The sequence below is a fragment of the Eulemur rufifrons genome, chromosome 8 (genome assembly GCF_041146395.1).
Source record: "Eulemur rufifrons isolate Redbay chromosome 8, OSU_ERuf_1, whole genome shotgun sequence".
Taxonomy (NCBI): domain Eukaryota; kingdom Metazoa; phylum Chordata; class Mammalia; order Primates; family Lemuridae; genus Eulemur; species Eulemur rufifrons.
In genome coordinates this window covers 44604718-44621984 of record NC_090990.1, presented here as the reverse complement: position 1 = coordinate 44621984, position 17267 = coordinate 44604718, and the positions used below count along the sequence as shown (strand labels likewise).

The 17267-nt window shown below is 38.6% G+C and overlaps 1 protein-coding gene across 10 annotated transcripts in view; it reads right to left on the bottom strand.

Annotated features, from left to right (window-relative positions):
• The window catches only part of FGGY (FGGY carbohydrate kinase domain containing), a 387509-nt gene that overhangs the window by 122490 nt on the left and 247752 nt on the right, over positions 1-17267 (bottom strand). For all 10 annotated transcript variants that reach the window (XR_011234566.1, XM_069480070.1, XM_069480063.1 and 7 more), the window contains one exon: positions 11283-11390. Coding sequence is in view for 9 of the 10 variants with exons in the window: in XM_069480070.1 (XP_069336171.1) it covers positions 11283-11390 (108 nt within the window). In the remaining variant the exon portion in view is untranslated. The remainder of the gene's footprint in view (positions 1-11282; positions 11391-17267) is intronic.

Sequence of the window (17267 nt, the reverse complement as noted above, 5' to 3'; positions counted from 1 at the left end):
CTGTGCAACCCTGGAGAAGTTACTTAACCTCTCAGAGCCTCATTTCTTACAAATGTACAATGGGGATAATAACATTTGCTTTCTAGAGAAGGTTGTGGTGAGTACCTGTTAAAAATGTGGCTTTTGGTTCATAACATCTATTATGAAAGAGAAAGTGGGTACCACCAAAAGAGTAAAAATGGTTGGGGGAATAGGATTCCAAATGGTCAGCTGCACTTTTTGTTTTCCATGGCAGCTGGTAGTACAGGCCTTCCCTGATCAACACAGAGTGGGCAGTGCATCAAATAACTGAATGCTCATTCCAATAGCCTGGAAGTGCCTGTCCCTAGGGCTGATCTCTCTATTTATGTTCTGTTCTCTAGTGTATTTAGCACAGTATAGAAAAACAAAGTTCCCCATTAGCAGTTATTTGTTCCTAATGAAATAACCAGTTTCACAATAATGACTGTCTTTGGCTCAGAAATACATAGACAGAGCTGGTCTAATCTATGACTATTTTCTTGTTTCTTCCATCTGCATTTGGAACATGAGAGAAACAGCAATGCAATGCAGTATAACACAGAACTCATGACTGGGTAGTACAAGGTGGCAATGGCCTACAGATGTATTTATTTCGGATGTATAATGTTTTAAAAAAGAAGCCAATATTTTAAAATTGGGAGATTCCACTTAAGGTCCAGATTCTGGTTTCTCTTGAAGGACTGAAGACTGTAAAAGACTGAGCCACCCATGTTTCCCACAGCAAGTCAGCTGGAGCTGAGTGATGACAGATCCCCCCAGACAGGACCACACTCTCCAGTTTGCGAAAGGCCTCACTACTCCCTATCATTCTCCAACAACGGACACCACATTTTATCAATTTATCATCATGACTGCACTAATGTTTCACTTGTAACAGATATATTTTTCTGTGCCCATTCCTTTGATGGAGGAAACAAGGAATTCAGCCCTAGAGTACTGTGAGTTGCAAGAGAAAATTCTCTGTGGAAGTAAATATTTCTTTTCTGAGTCTGTTTACTCATTGATGCTATCTTTCTGATCCCTTTAGGCCTCTGAGTTTTTGATTCTTGATATGGCAGAGAGAACACAGGGCAAGGAATCCTGAGACCTGAGTTCAGTGTGGCTCAAGGTGTGACCTTGGACAAGACCATCTCTGATTTTCACTCTAAAACATTTAATAAATTAATATGACAAATAGCCACATTTCTGTAAAATTACAAAGAGAACAGCATTGCCTCAGATATCAAAACTGTTGGCAAAGGGTTTACAGGCAAGAAAACACAGCCCAAAAGCAAATCTAAAATTTATCTTAAGAATCTTAGGTCTTACGATCATTTTACTAAAACAAAGCTATCTTATTGCATGATGGTTTTTTTTAATTAAAATCAGTTTTATGTATTTGTCTTGAGGCTATCTTTTATTTGCCTTGATGATAAAGAAATTATTAGGCTTGGAGAAACATTCATCATTTTTCACAACTACCTTCTTGCCATTTGCACTAACCTGTAATATCACTGTTTTCATCTAAGCTATTTCAGCTCTTCAATTATCTAGTCTTATCTGGAAGCTAAAAAAATTTGCCTGATTTCCCAGCCTTGATATTCTCATGATAATCTAATGAAAAGAAGAAAGCACAACTAGACAATTTCTTTTATGCTGCTGGAAAGGATTATAGATTTCAAAACTGAATAGTCCCTAGGAGCAACAAACATTCCTGAAAGAAAATATAAACTATAGTTTTTTATAACTTTAATATTAGGTTTACATAGAAAAACTTTATTTATAAGTGAATAAATTCTGATATAATGTATAGCTAGTTTAGTTAGTTTTATTCATCATCAAAGTTGGTAGCTTTGTTTACTTTTATAGTTTGTTAATTATTCATTTATTTATGAAACTGACGTGTGACATATGGCTATCATGTGCTAGGCATCATTTTAATAACTAAGGATATAAAGATAATAAAAGTCATTGCTCTGACAAAGCTCTGCCTTCAAAGGGAAAATGGTCATGCCAATATTCAAATATAGTCTAGACTGATAAGGTTCTTTATAGATTCAATAAATGTTAATTGAGTACCTATTCTGTTCCAGACATAGTAAGTAAACACAGGAGATTCAGTGGCAATTAAGACAGATATAATTTCTGTCTATGTGGCGATTATATTTATTGAAAGATGGTCAACAGATCAGTATAATAATTAGAGATAGTGATTAGTGCTTTGAAGGAAATAAATAGGTTACTATAATAAGAAGACTTATTTTAGAAAGAGAGGTCAGGGAAGAACTCCCTGAAGGTAAAATTTAAGCTAAGACATTAAAAATACTAGGAACCAACAATTCCAAGCAAAGCAAGTACTAAATGCAAAGATCCTATAGATGGAAAGAGCTTCATACATCCCAGGAATTAACAGGAGTCCAGTGAGACTAGACTGGAGTTAGCAAGAAGAAAAGTTGTATAAAATGGAGATGGAAAGGTTGGAAGTGGGGAAAATCAAACAGGCCATGGTAAAGGCTTTAGATTTTATTCCAATGACAATGGGAAGACACAGAAGGGTTTCGTTCAGAAGAATAAAGTAATTTTACTTGATTTTTAAAAAATCATTCAAGGGTTCTACTTCTTATAATGGCTGAAGAGCTCATATCGTACCAATTTCCCCACAGATAACAATGATAAATGCTGATCAAAATACAGCAAACAATTCTCTGAAGACATTGGAAAATGGCCAAAATCAGGTAGAAATTGAAGAGAAGTAGACACATGGAAGGAAAAAAACAGTATTATGTGTGTTTCCTGATTTTACAGGTTTTTGTCTAAGAATAGTCCCCAATCAGTACCATGCAGGATGAATGATACTCAGACAGAAATATGCAATTTTTCTAGTTAACAAATGAGAAGTTGAAGTTCAAGTCAACTGTAGCAGCTGGTAAGTTGTTGGGGGATCTCAGAAAGAAGAGAGCCATAGAAAGTCCCACAATGTGCATAAAAATGCTACCTGGATTTCTGGATGATATCTGAATTACATATGCATGGGAACACCTTAAGCAGCCCAGCTAAGGCTAAAAGAACTCAACAGAGATTTTGAGAGGTGCTCATCGCAGAAAAGTGACAAAACTTGAAGTCTGAGTTCAGCCACATTAACTATCTGCTAAACCAGAAAAATCAACACTCTTCAGAGAAATGAAAATAATACAGTATCTCTAAGATGTATCAATCACAATGTCTATGGTATGATCCCAAATTACTAGACAGATGGAGAAATAGGAAAATGTAATCCATACTTAAGAGGAAAGCCATTTAATAAACAATGAACCTGAGATGACACAGGTGTTAGAAGACAAGAATTTTAAAGCAAATAGTTTAACAGTGCTCAAGGATGTAAAGGAAAATATTCTTATAATTAATAAACAGATAGAAATAGCAAAGAAATAAACTATTAAAATGGAAATTTAATAGTATTTATAAATATGATATCTGAAATAAATATATAGTAGATGGACCTAATAACTGATTGAAAAATGAAAGACAAAAGAGTCAAGGAACTTAAAAATAGAGTGTGAGTGAGAATGAGAGCAAAAGTGAGTGAGAGAGGGACGGACAGAGAGAATATGAACGAGAATATATATTGAAAAAATTAACACCCTGAGCTTCTCAGAGGCCTATGAGACAACAGCCAAGGGTACCAAATATTTGGAATTGGAGTTACAAGTAGGATAGAAGAAAGAAAATGGGACAGAAAAGATATTTAAATGCCAAAAATTTCCCAAAGTTGGTGAAAGACATCAACTTGCATATTCAAGAAGGATGAATCCTAAAAACACACTTGTGCATGCTAATAAAAACCAAAGATTAAGAGAAAATCTTTAAAGCAGCCAGAGAAAAATGACACATTACATAAAGGGGAAGAATGTTAGAAATAATAGTTGAGTTCTCGTAAGAAATAATGGTTTCAGAACACAACTTACTGACATCCTTAGGTGGTGAAAGGAGAACAACAACAAAAGAAACTATCAACCAAGAATTCCATGTTGAACAAAAATATCTTTCAAGATAGAATGTAAAATAAATACATTGAGAAATAAACAGAATGTCTTTTGCCAGTTGACCTGCACTACAAGAAATGCTGAAAGTTCTTCAGACTGAGAAAAGATATTGGATGGAAGCTTACATTTTCAAAAAGAAGTAAAAACCAATGGAAATGGTCATTATGTAGGTAAATACAAAAGATTGTTTTAATTCTCAGAATTTCTTTAAAATATGTATGACTCTTTGACATGGACTGAACTATGTTCACTCAAAATTCATACAATGAAGCCTCAACCCCCACTGTGATTGTACTAAGAGATAGGGCCTTTATGGAGGTAATTAAGGTCAAAGAGGTCTTAACAGTGGGGCCCTACTCTGATAGAACTGGTGTCCTTATAAGAAAAGGAAGGAACACCAGAGTTCTCTCTTCACACACATGTGCTGAAGAAGGCTATGTGGGGACATACAGAGAAGGCAGCCACCCACAAGCCAGGATGACAGCTCTCACTAGAAACTGAATTTGCCAGTACCTTGATCATGGACTTCTTGCCTCCTGAATTGTAAGAAAATAAATGTCTGTTTTTTAAGCCTATGGTCCCGGTCCCCAACCCCCAGGCCGCAGACCAGCACTGGTCCGTGGCCTGTTAGCACAGCAGGAGGTGAGCAGTGGGCCAGTGGGACTTCACCTGTATTTACAGCCACATCCCATCGCTGGCATCACTACCTGAGTCCCACCTCCCCCCACCACCTGTGGAAAAATTTGTTTTCCATGAAACTGGTCCCTGATGCCAAAAAAGTTGGGACCTGCTGGTTTAAGCCACCCAGTCTGTGATATTTTGTTATGGCAGTCTGAATAGACTAATGCACTATTTAAAGCAAACCAACATGACAATTATACAGTGTTGGGTTTACAGCATATGTAGGTATCACATATAGCACAACTACAGTATAAAGGGCTGTGTATGTGGGGGCGGTGATAAATGGAACTATATAGTTGAAGGCTTTTTATATTTTACACAAAATGATATACACTCAAAGTAGACTGAAAAGTTTGAGACGTTTATTGTAATTGCTAAAGCAACTATTAAAAAATACAAAAAAAAAAATGATTAAAAAGCCAAAAGCCAACAGAGAACTTAAAATGGAATTCTGAAAACTGAAAAACATTCAATTAATCCAAAAGAAGTCAGGAAGGAGAGACAAAAAGAAAAGACGGAATTGACCACAGAAAATAAACAACAAAAGATCTAAATCCAACCATATTCATATTTACATTAAATATGAAGAGTATAAACACTCCAAGTAAAAATCAGAAGATTGGAAGACTGACTAGAACAGCCAGGCCGAACTACATGCTGTGCACAAGAGATGCTCTTTTCATGGACTAGGATAGGAACAACACCACTGGTGGTTTGGCCAACAGCACTGGCAGTGGAGGTAAATAAAAAAAAAAAAAAAAGATGTATCGGTGATATATTTTGGAGGTGGAACCCATAGGACTTATTGATGGATTGGATGTGGGGAGGGAAGGGAAAGAGTCAAGAATTAATCCTAATTTTTTGGCTTTAATAAAATTATAAATGATAGAGCTGTTTACCAAGATGAAGACAAATAATCGGGGTCACCTTTGGGAGTATGTCAGTTACTACAGTCAGAAAACCGGGAGTAATTCTTGATTCTGCCTCCCTTCTCCCGTGACATCTAATCCATCTTTACCATTGATCACAATGCTGTACTCCCCTAGGCAGGCAACCCTCTCACGATCTTTGCATTGGTTGTTCCCTCGGCCTAGTATATCTTTCCCCTAGGTTTTCAAATGGCCAAATTCTTTCTTTTCCTGGTTCTTTGCTCAAATGTCACATAAGTAAGGCCTAACCTGACCATCCTTTCAAAAATTGCAAGCTGCCCATGTGAATCCACAAACCACCTCCTCTATTATTTTTAATAACTTATACCATCAAATGGTATTTATTTATTTATTTATTGTGTATTATCTGCCTCCTCCTAGCACAGGAAAAGGACAGATTCTTGGTGGGGGACAGAAGAGGCTGTTTTATTCACTGCTATTTTCTCACTCAGAATAGTACCTTGAACATAGTAAGCATTCAATAAATACAATAAACTTCACTCTAAGAGTTTAGACTTTATTCTAAAGACAACTAAAGAGCTCTCCAGGGTCTCTTCTGAACCATATTTGTGTTTTAGAAAGACTGCAATAACTGCAGTGCCAGAGAGGGATTAGAGGGGGAAAGATGAGAGGCAAGAATCCAATTAGGAAGCTGTGCAGGAATCCAGGTGGGCATTCAAACACCACAGTGAAAGCCAGCACAGGAGGAGGGAGCAGGGAGGCCCTTGTTTGTGCAGAGTTGGTCTTTGTATCCATGAAGTCATTCTAATTAGCTAATGTGAAATGCCGGAGACACACCTCACCTATACAGAGATCCTGTCAATGCTGATACACAAACATTTTTCTCTCATGGCCTTACAAAGCCGGCCAACTGTATTTGCTTCAAGATGCTTAAAAAAAATGTCACAATAACTGACAACAGTTGCTTCTCAAGGGAGTCTACAAGAGAACTGTAGGAAAAACTCAGAAATTCAGCTCTACAAGGGTCAGATTCAGTTCTAGAAAGATCTGAGACCTCTGGTGGCCAACTTGGGCCTGCATTATGGCTTTCCCACTATGTAAGCCCATTATGGCTTACAATTGTTAAGACCTTGATTAAGTTACCTCATCATTCTCAGCCTATTTCTTCAACAAACTAACACAGTAACACTGACTACACACACGTGCTGTAAAGATCAGATGAAATACTGAATCTTAATGGGCCTAAAAGTACTTGGCACCTAATAGGTACTCAAAGTGTTAGCCCCTACCTTTCCAATAAGCTGTAGGGATAGCACTATTTATTTTATGTGCTACCGTAAATTATAATTATCAGTTCTGTATCCAACTTTTTATTTGATGATGAACTACTAGAGTGACCACATTGTTTCCTGGCCCAGTGTAATTGTTCAGGAAATCTCTGTAACATGATGGAATGAATGAATGGATGAAGGGATGAAATCACTATTTCCATAACCTGTACTGCACTGTGCACACTGCAAGCTATTCTTCATATACTCACTCATGGCAGAATGACTTCCAGAGGTGAATTCCTGAGGCTAGCCCCAGGCTGAGCAGATTTGGCAATGAGGGAGGAGGCAGACAGGCACTCGCAATGCACAAATCCTTAAATCCCAAGAGTACAAAGCAACTTGCTGCATTGTGATCCTGTGACTCAGGTTTATAAGTTCCAGTTCTGGGTTCAAACAATTCCAAGGTAACCAGTAACCCCTCATCTAAGCCCAAGTGTCCCAGAAAGTCAAAGCCAAACATAGGGGCAGTTTAGGAACCTGTCTTAGCCTCCCTTACCAATGCCTCCCATGATAAAAATGACTTCCAGTAAGACAGAGAAGAGCACTGGAGGGAGGGATGGCCAAGGTCCAGTTGGAAACAAGCTTCAGCATCTGGATGCAGCGACTGCACGGGGTCAGTGTTCTATGGAAAAAGTCTGGGCAAAAAGCAATGTTTTTTTGCACAACTATTCTGAAGAGAGTATTGGCAAGCATGAGCCAATCTTTGATAGGTGCTTAGTGATGAAACAAAAATCAATCAACCATGGGAAGGTAGCATGTGCCTTTCTAAGAAGTAAATATCACGGCACAAGCTTGAAATGAGTGAAAAATGAGTCCTATTCTCAGTCAAATGAAACTGCAAGGGCTCCAGAGCCTGAAAGGGTCGTCTCCTATTTATTTCTTAATCCTGAAGATAACCAGATGAAGACTGTTTTAAAGTACCAATCTGCTCGCATACTTGGAGTGAAGGGATCACTTTGTAATGGAAGATCTGTATTTAATTGTTAAAATGAGACAGAATACCTTTTTTACAAATCTGCAGTTTTATGTATTTGCTTTATTTCTTTTTCTTCTCTTTTCTTTTTTCTTTTCTTTCCCCTCCTTTACTTCCCTTTTCCTCTCCTTTATCCTTTCCCTTCTCCTCTGCTTTAGATGGAGTATTTATGACTATATTATGGGATGGACAAGATGCTACCACAACAGATGTGGCTTAGTAGAGAAGATGTGTATATGAAACAAAGAACAAAAAGGATGCAATTTTCTCTTCTAATGTCCTATATGACAACAATGTGTTTTAAAAACCAGAGATCAGAATTTACAAGAGAATAAACCAGAATTAGTAACTGGTAAGGAAAGGTGAGTGGCAGAGGAGCCACATAAAAAGGCCACTGATGGTGGGTGAGGAATCTCCCCAGGCTGTACTTGCTACCTTGAGTTTCAGTAAAAATGTAGATAATAACTGTGCCTATTTTCATAAGAATTTTGAAAGGATTAAATTAGATAATATGTAAAAAGTTCTTGGAATTGATATTGGGAAATAAGCCTACAAAATAACATTAGGCATTGTGATTATTATGAATATCATTCCAGGTTTAATAAGATTATATATATAAATTCCTCTCACAGAAAAACTATTCAATAAGCTGCAATTATTATGATTAATATTATTGTCATTATAGTTATCCTTTTTATTTTATAGCTGGCTTCTTTCTCTTTGTTTGGCCTCTTTGGACTGATGGTTTATTGGATATGTGCTTTGCTCCTGATTCAGATTTTGCCCCATTATCCTAGCTTTTGGATTTCCTAAGATTTCACTCTCTGTAACCCAGTGGTCAATCATGCCCCATGCCTATGTCCAATGTATACACAGAATTGCCCAAAGTTGAGCTCCAAATGCAGCTTGACTGGTTGATGGCACAAAACTAATAGATAAAGGCTAGCAATCCCCACGACACCTGTCAAAAACCACAGTGGAATGTTATGAGGATTTTTTAGCAATGGCAAAATAGAGCCTACATTTTTAATTTAAATTCGGGCTCATGAAATAGACATAACCAATTCTTACCCGTGAAGGTACGTCATAACATTTGGGTTAAGATGGCTTACATCCATGGCACTAGAGCAAACTTTGAACCAAATCCTAGAGAAAGCATTTCTAACTGATACAGATGTCTGATTCACATACTAATTCTCTGAAAGACTATTGATGAGTAGGTTCATGGACAATGCGTCCTACACAACGAACTGGTTTACTGGATCTTTATTTTAAACAGCTTCTGGATTATGTCATCTATGAGTTCTGGGTCTGCTAAGGGTGATTATACTATGCTGTGATATTGAAAAGGGCTGTATTTCATTAATGGGTTTTCATTCAATGTGCCACTAAAAAGGGAAAGAATATTTGACTTGAATGTTGTATAAATACACCAAAATAGTTTAAATAGGAGAATGTAAAGTGGGCTCCAGTCCCACTGTACTGTAGGCATACGATGATGTCTTCCTTTTCAACTTTTCTAGCACTGGTTATTAAGCCCAATTAGATATTATTTATTTCATACTCACTAGGCTTCCTATCAGAGTACGAGCTCCTTAAAACCAGGGAGTGATGAGGTCTAATTCACTTCATTTATTTCTGTAGCCTGGCATAAGAGTAAGGGCACAGAACATGCTCTTTGAGTCCATCACTTACCTATGCTTCTAGCTACTTGAGAGAGAATCTGAGGCAGTTATGTATAAAATAGCAATACACTAAGAAATGGAAATTTGCAGTTATTTACATGCATATCTAGCTGTGGGTCACATCACTCTTAATTTGGATGAACATTTAGAAGAGTTGGTAAGGATTCAGCCACAAACATATTTTAAATTTAATAGCAAACGTGAGGTTGGATAATTGAGCCTAGGTCTCAGTTTCCCTTGCATTCCACATCCAATCTCTCAGAAGCAATATTCTACTTTGTGAGAAAATGACAAAGTTACTCCCCAGCCCAAAACCTTCAGTGGTTTCCCCATAGCCCAATCTCTTGACCTCAATTCTTAGTCAACCTTGCCACTATCCTCAATTAAGCCCTCATGGCTTTTTGTCTGTGGACTAAAATTGGTCTCCCTGACTCTGGCCATGTGTCCTCAGGCCTTCTTCCTCATGGTTGCTAGCCAGAGAGAGCTCTTTACAACTGAGACTTGAACATGTCTACGTACTCTTCTGAACTTTCACTGGTTCCCCTTGGTTTACTAGATGAAGTTCAATTCCTTAGTATTTTCTACAGGGACTTCTTAAGAGTTGGTCCCTGTCCTACTCTCTAACTTGTATTTTAAGCTATTCTTCTAAGAATAATTTATGCCACAGCTGAAATTCTGGACTATATGCAATTTCCCTCAAATAAGTCTTGTTATTTTTCATTTCTATGTCTTTCTTCCCATGCAAGTTGTCCTGCCTAGAAGACTATTCCTCCCTATCCTTCTTTGCCTGCTTTGCCCTATTTGTATTTTTAGGCTCAGCACAAATGTCTTCCTCTCTGCAGAGTTTCCTAATGTAGCTTTGTGCCAACTCTGTACCTTGTACCTCTGTTACTGTACTCATCTCACTTTTATGGATATTCTGTCTCCCTATTAGACAATCCCAATAATTCAACAACTTCATAAAGTTGTTAATGCTGTTAATAATTGTTGTTAATATAACAACAATGTCATGAAGTACCTTGTATGAATAGGCACTGAGCTAGATATAAAGAGAAGTATGATATGGCCCTTGTCTTTAAGGAGCTCATAGTGTTCTGGAAAAGACAGGTTAGCAATCAATAAGAATAAGAGAGTATGTTAAGGGCTGGAGTTGTAAAGAGACAAGTAAAATTGCCCAGGTGGTAAAGAACTCCCCATGCAGGGAAAGAAGCTACACAGAGGAGTGGAATGATAGGAGCTATGGAGAAGCTGTGAGTAGGGCAACCTAGCCTGTCAGGTGATGTGTGGGACTGGAGGGGACAGACCATGAAAGGTACGGTGTGCTTAGAGAAGTATCTGAACAATGTAGCAAGGGCTATGGGGGAACCACTGAAGGGTCTGGGGTGGGGAGCAACCTTGTCATTTTCACAAAGTAGAGTATCACTCTCACTTTCATGAGAAAAATGGATTGGTGTGGGAAAGATCAGGTGAGACGAAAGGACAATCAGCACTGCCTGGAGGGACATTTATATGTGTAGCAAACACATGCTACACACGCACTGTGCTGTGCATCGAGAGAGTTAACTCCGACCCGGGAGTCTGCACATCTTCCAGATACCGGGGATATGGGTAATATGACAGAATGGGCTATTCAATGGCATAAAAACATTCATGACTTTACTGACAAAGTGTCAACTTACCAATTTTCCAGTAACGCTCTGACCACCTTCATTCAGCCAGAACCCAGGCACCATGGCTGAGAAATAAGGCCCCCAGACACCTGGCACAAAAATCGGGTCTTTGCTGATCTGGAAGGAAAGAGGCAAAGTATGTGAAAACAGTGACCCTCAGGGCAAAAGTGGGCTTTATCTTCTCCCATCTGATGTTTCCATGACTGTGGAATTCAGCTTCTTATAGAATACATTTTATAGTAGAGAAATCACTCTCTCCCAAGAAAGGCCACAGTTCCTTTTTTGGAAACCTTTATGATGGATTTAATGTCAAGGTAGCAAGAGTGATCATTTTGGAAGAAAACTGATAAGACATTTCCTTGCTGGCTTCCTTTCTAGGGCAGAGATTGCAAAAAATGGTCCCCATTCTTTACCCTTCCTGTATCCACATCTTTTGCAATGAGACTTTGCAGCTCCCACGTTGAGAGGTGGGTCTATCTCCATAATCCTTGAATCTAGGCCAGTCTTGTGACTTGTTTTGCCAAGAGAATGAGGCAGAAGTGACACTGGCCAGTTTTCCAAGCTTAGGCCTCAAGAGGACTGTGTGCTTCTATTCCTTCTCTTGTTCCTACACCTTTGCCATGAGAACATGCTCAAGCTAGGCTTTGCACGAAAGGACATATGCAACAGAGCTGGGCTAGCTCGGTTGTTCCAGGTGATGTCCCAGATACATGAGAGAGCCCAGGAAAGACCAGGAAATCCTCCTAGGTGACCAACTAGCCAAGATCATCAGAATCATCTAGCCAACCAATAGGCTTGCGAGCAAAAATAAATGTCTACTATTTTATGTTACTAAGGTTTTATGTTTATCTGTTACCTAGCATTTTTGTGGCAACAATAAAAGATATATTTCTTTCTTAGCTAGTTTCCAAACATTTACTAGCTACCTGATAGCATGTCCTCTCCCCCCATTGGGTGCTGGGGACACAGAGATGAATTAGAGTTCTTACTTTCCAGAAGCTCCCATCCAGTGGGGAGATATACAAATAAATAGACAAATAGAACATAGTGAGGTCCACGGGGCGGTAAGACAAAATATAGAATGTGGATGGGCATGGGAAGGAGGAGTGTGCTAAAGACATATAAAAATTGAGACTACCGTTTAGATATATACCCCTAGGCCAACTGCCCAGAACCAAGTAGCCAAAACTTAAGTCTTCCTGATTTCCCTGAATTGCTAGCTCTAATCATAAACAGAGTACAAAACATAACAAGTTTTATGTCCTTGTCAACATGATTTAATGCAATTAAAACGTAAGCTTTACGTTCTTGTCAGCATGATTCAGTGAAATTTAACCAATCAGCTATACACAAATCAGTTTAAATAGCTCTGTTTTCCCTTAAAAAATACTAATATATAACAGCAGATCACAAAATAGGTCAAAAAGTACTTTCTCCTTTATGCTTTATAAACTGTACTGTAACTGCTATAAGGTGAGCTTCTTACCGCTTGGTTTGAAGTCTCACTGATTGCAATCTATGCTTTCTGTATTATAATAAACTTTTAAATTTTCCCTAACTTGTTCTGATTTTACCTTTGACAAGTGGAATGGTACAGAGGTGGCTTCTTAAACAGAGTGACATAAGCTTAGTTTAACAGACTAGTAGGATTTAGCTAGATGAAGTGGAACAAGCATTACAGTTAGAGGGAAGAACTTGAACAAAGCCATGTGGGTGAGAGAGAGGTGCTCTCTGTAATCGAGACACTATGATGGTTTTTTATGTAGCATACTGTGGCAGTCCCTTTAAGTATAAGCAACGTGTATAAAGAGATGACCCAGAACAGGTAGGGACAGACCACGTGTTCACTCATCTGCAATGGTATGTGCTTCTCACCCATCCAGCAGAAACAGATGCTGACGTCATACTCATGGTTGTGGAAAGGTTTAGCTAGAAGGTAAGAAAGAAAAGGGAACTAGGTGCACAGGGTCTACTTCACCAGGTCTTGAGGCTGGGCAGAGAATCTATTCATTTATTCAATAAGTATTTACTTAGCCCTTACTATTATGCCCAGTACTGTTCTAGGTCCCGGGGATGGAGACATGAACTGAATATCCATCATTTCTGCACTCATGAACTTTCTATTCCAGCATTTCAGCATGGGAATGGACCTTTAATTGTCTTAACCTCAACTATTCTGGTTCCCTTTTCACTAAACTAGTGATTCCTCAAATCAGTAGGATTTCCAATCTCCAAATGGGAAGGGGGGTAATGGAAGGCAAAAATAAATAAATAAATAAATAAATAAAATAAAATTATATAACATTGTCAACTTTAAATTTTGTCAAATAAGGGCAATTTATTAAAAAGGGATGTTTAAGAGCTAAAATAGGAAAAATAGTCTTAGGGAAAAAAGATTTCTATAAGAAAAGACAGTTTGGTTTACACTGATATATTCATTCATTTCCTTACTGGCTCAAGAGATTTCTCCTGAGTTGCTATCATGATCCAGGTCTGTGTCAGGCATGGAGATAAATTGTAAACAAAAAGCACAGTCTCTGCCCTCAGAGAGCATCCTGTCTTGAGACGGACACAGACAAAGGTGACCAATTATGCAGGTTTGGCCAGGACTCTCCCCCGTTTTAGCACTGAAAGTCTTCTGTTCTGGAAAACCCCTCAGTCCGAGGCAAATTGGGGCAATTGGTTACCCTAAGACAAACTTAAATCATTGCAAAAATGTATAATTACAAACTGAGAAATGAAGGAAAGAAAGCCAATCAGCATTATGAGAACACACAAGTGAGGTACCTTATTTAGTCTAGGGGTCAGGGAAGGTGTCCCTGAGGAAGTGAGATGTGAATTAAGATACAAAATTGCATAGAAATTATTCAGGTGGTTGAGTGTGTGTGTGTGCATGTGTGTATGAGAGAGAGAGAGAGAGAGAGAGAAGGAGAGAGGGAGAAGTTCCAGCCACAAGAAACACATACTGTTACTTATTTTTGTCACTCTGCCTTTCTTTGCCCAGTCAAAATTTTTATCAAGTGCCAATCCTAGAAACTTTTGCCCTAAATTGCATCCCAGAGCTTCTCTGGGGTGAATAAGATAGTCCCTATTCATAACCTCTTAGGACCCAGGGTTTGGACAGGTAGATGGGCACCCACCAAAGTCAAACCATTTCTTTTTGTGCCTTGTACACCTTCCCTTCCAGAACGCTTAGCCCCATTTCATAGATAAGTCTTGAGGAGGTTGTGTAAGTGGTCTATGGCTAGTAAAAGCTTGACCAAAGTGCAATTTAAAAGGCAGATGTTAACTTCAAACTCCATGATAATGCTTTTTTTCACTTGTATACATAAATTGCTTCAGAAGAATGCATATCACTCCTCTTCTTTTCACCTCCAGAGCCACAATTTGATGATGTTAATATGTCAGCTGCAGCAGGACTTCAACAGAAGATCGTGGCTCTGCTGCTCAGAAATGTCAGATGACGGCTTTGCTTAGTTCTGCCCAGGGAGAAAGTTTTCAGTTAACTCCTGTCTGTGCTCACTCATCTGGAATGGCACATGCTTCACCTCAGACATCTGTGTAAATCAGGGAGCAAAGAGCATTTCCAATCACTCCCAAACCCTCTGCTTTTGGAGGAAACAGGTACTAGTTTGAGAGACAGAGAAAGACAATGTACATTTGTGTGTGCATGTGTTCTTTAATCCTTTTCAATAAACCTAAATACTTAAAAATATTTTTCTGTGAAATCTCCTTCCATGCTGATGTCTATCTTGGCTTGGAGGCTGCTCTGTGACCAAAAAGTAGGGAACTCTGTGCCTCACTGATGACAGGTGTCCGTACGGGACACTGACTTCCCAGTAACAATGGTGTAGTTGGCAGCACCAACAACAGCTAAGATTGGGTACATAATGGCCTTATTCTAAGCACATTACAGGTATTAAATCACTTAATCCTCATAACAACCCTAAGGGAAGATTCTGTCATTATTCCTACTGTACAGATGTGTAAACTGAGGCAGAGACAGTTAAATAACACGTTCAACATTACAAAAACACAAAGCAATCAGGCACCAGGCTCTACAGGTTCTATATTTGTCTCTGTCAAATTATAGCATAGTTTTTAGGCTATCATTGCTTCTTTGAGTTCTTCATCTGTCTTTGAAGGGCCATTAGAGCTAACATAGACTTACTCAAATTGAACAAAACTCCTGGCCTTGAGGACAAGGAGTAGGTTAAGGACTCTTCATTTCCAAAAGGCTTTTGTTAAGTTTTCCCTGACATATCTGTGAACAGTGGAGGAGAGAACTTGGGTTGAGACAAAGACCCATCTGGATTCTGTTCCTGACCTGCTGCACTCTGGCTGGGTGACCTTACACAGGGTAGCCTTTCTGAGCCTCAGCTTCCTCAACTCCAAAATGGGAAGAATGATATGAATGTTGCGGGACTTTTGTGAAGATTAAGTTAATTGTCACAAAATACAGTGTACTATATGTTAAATACCAAATAAACATTAGCTGTCCTTGAAATGAGGCACGTATGATGGTGACTGATTGAACAGCCACAGCCCAAAGTAATTGCGACCATGTAAGGAGGTCTCTGGATTCCCCCTTGGTCTAATTTTAGTCAATATGGTTAATAATGAAGTAGAAGATGATATAGATGCTAAACTTATATTTTCAGATGTTAATACATGGAAGGATTGCTTATTATGGGACATGTCTACATCAGGATTCAAAATCACTTCAAAGAACTAGAATACTAAGGAAAATTCAACAAGAAAACAGTTGAGATGTATTTAATCATATATAGTTAAAAATTTGCACTTAAAGGCTGCAAGACTCAGAGTCAGGAAGCTGTACACACATTCTAATTTCATGAGGACTCAGTTTAAAATTCTGTATTTTACTGTAAATAAAAGTTTGCATGGTTTGAAGGGTGGGTATAGTTTTGTATCAGTGGATCCTTCTGCCTGTGAAAAAAATCAATTTTTAAAAAGCTATAGTTGGGAAGAATATCTCAGTAAAATGACTCTCTATGTCAGATAATAATAATAATTAACAATGTAGAAATAATAATATAGTAATTGCTAACAGTTATTTATAATAGCAATGGTGTATTTATCATGTGCCACGGTCTCTTCTACGTTCATTACACACATTATCACATTTAACACTCATTACAACTCAGTGAGAGAGGCCCTCTTGTCATACTGCACAGTTGAGGAAATCTAGGCTATGGGAGGTCAAGTAGGGAGTAAAGAGAAGAGGAGAAATTTTAGGATCCAAGTTAGGAACTACCAACTGGTTTCCCTCTCTATACTCCATTCCTTTCATTTATAAAATCACTGGATTGGACCAGAGATGTTTAATATGTCTTTTGTCTTCAAGATTTTCTAAGATTCCATGAAGGTGAGTCATTCCACCCTAGCTGGTCAATCACAACTCTCCAGTGAGTTATTTCAACACTGACTCTGCTGTCATGTGACTTGGGGCTTGTGGGATCATCTTGGGATGTCTCTTGGGGCTTCTCGAAGTCCTCACTTTGCTCTATTATCCCACTAACCTGTGGCCAAGATTATTGCAGATTTTTTTTGACTGTCAACTTCATGGGTTGTATTTAATGGCTACTACCTATAACATCTTATATTAGTTATGTAAATATTCAGCATATATTTGTTGGATACACGCTAAGTTCAAACTACTGCTTTAAACATGAAAAGGTATAGAAAGATGGGCATCAGAGCCATGGAAATGATGGAGTCCCTGTCCTCCTGACATGTACGATCTAGGGGGAGTTGGAATCACCATGGGCTGGGGGCTGACTCGGGTATCAAGGGACAGGTGAGTGTTCATTTGCGTTCAGACTTAGAGTTACCGCAACAGTGCATGGAATAAAACATCCTCAGCCTACACACCAGCAGCAGACACAGGCACAAAGAGGGATGCAAACTGCCTAGGATCACAAAGATCAGAAACGATAAAGCCTCTTTCCATGTGCTCCTGCCTGTCTTCCT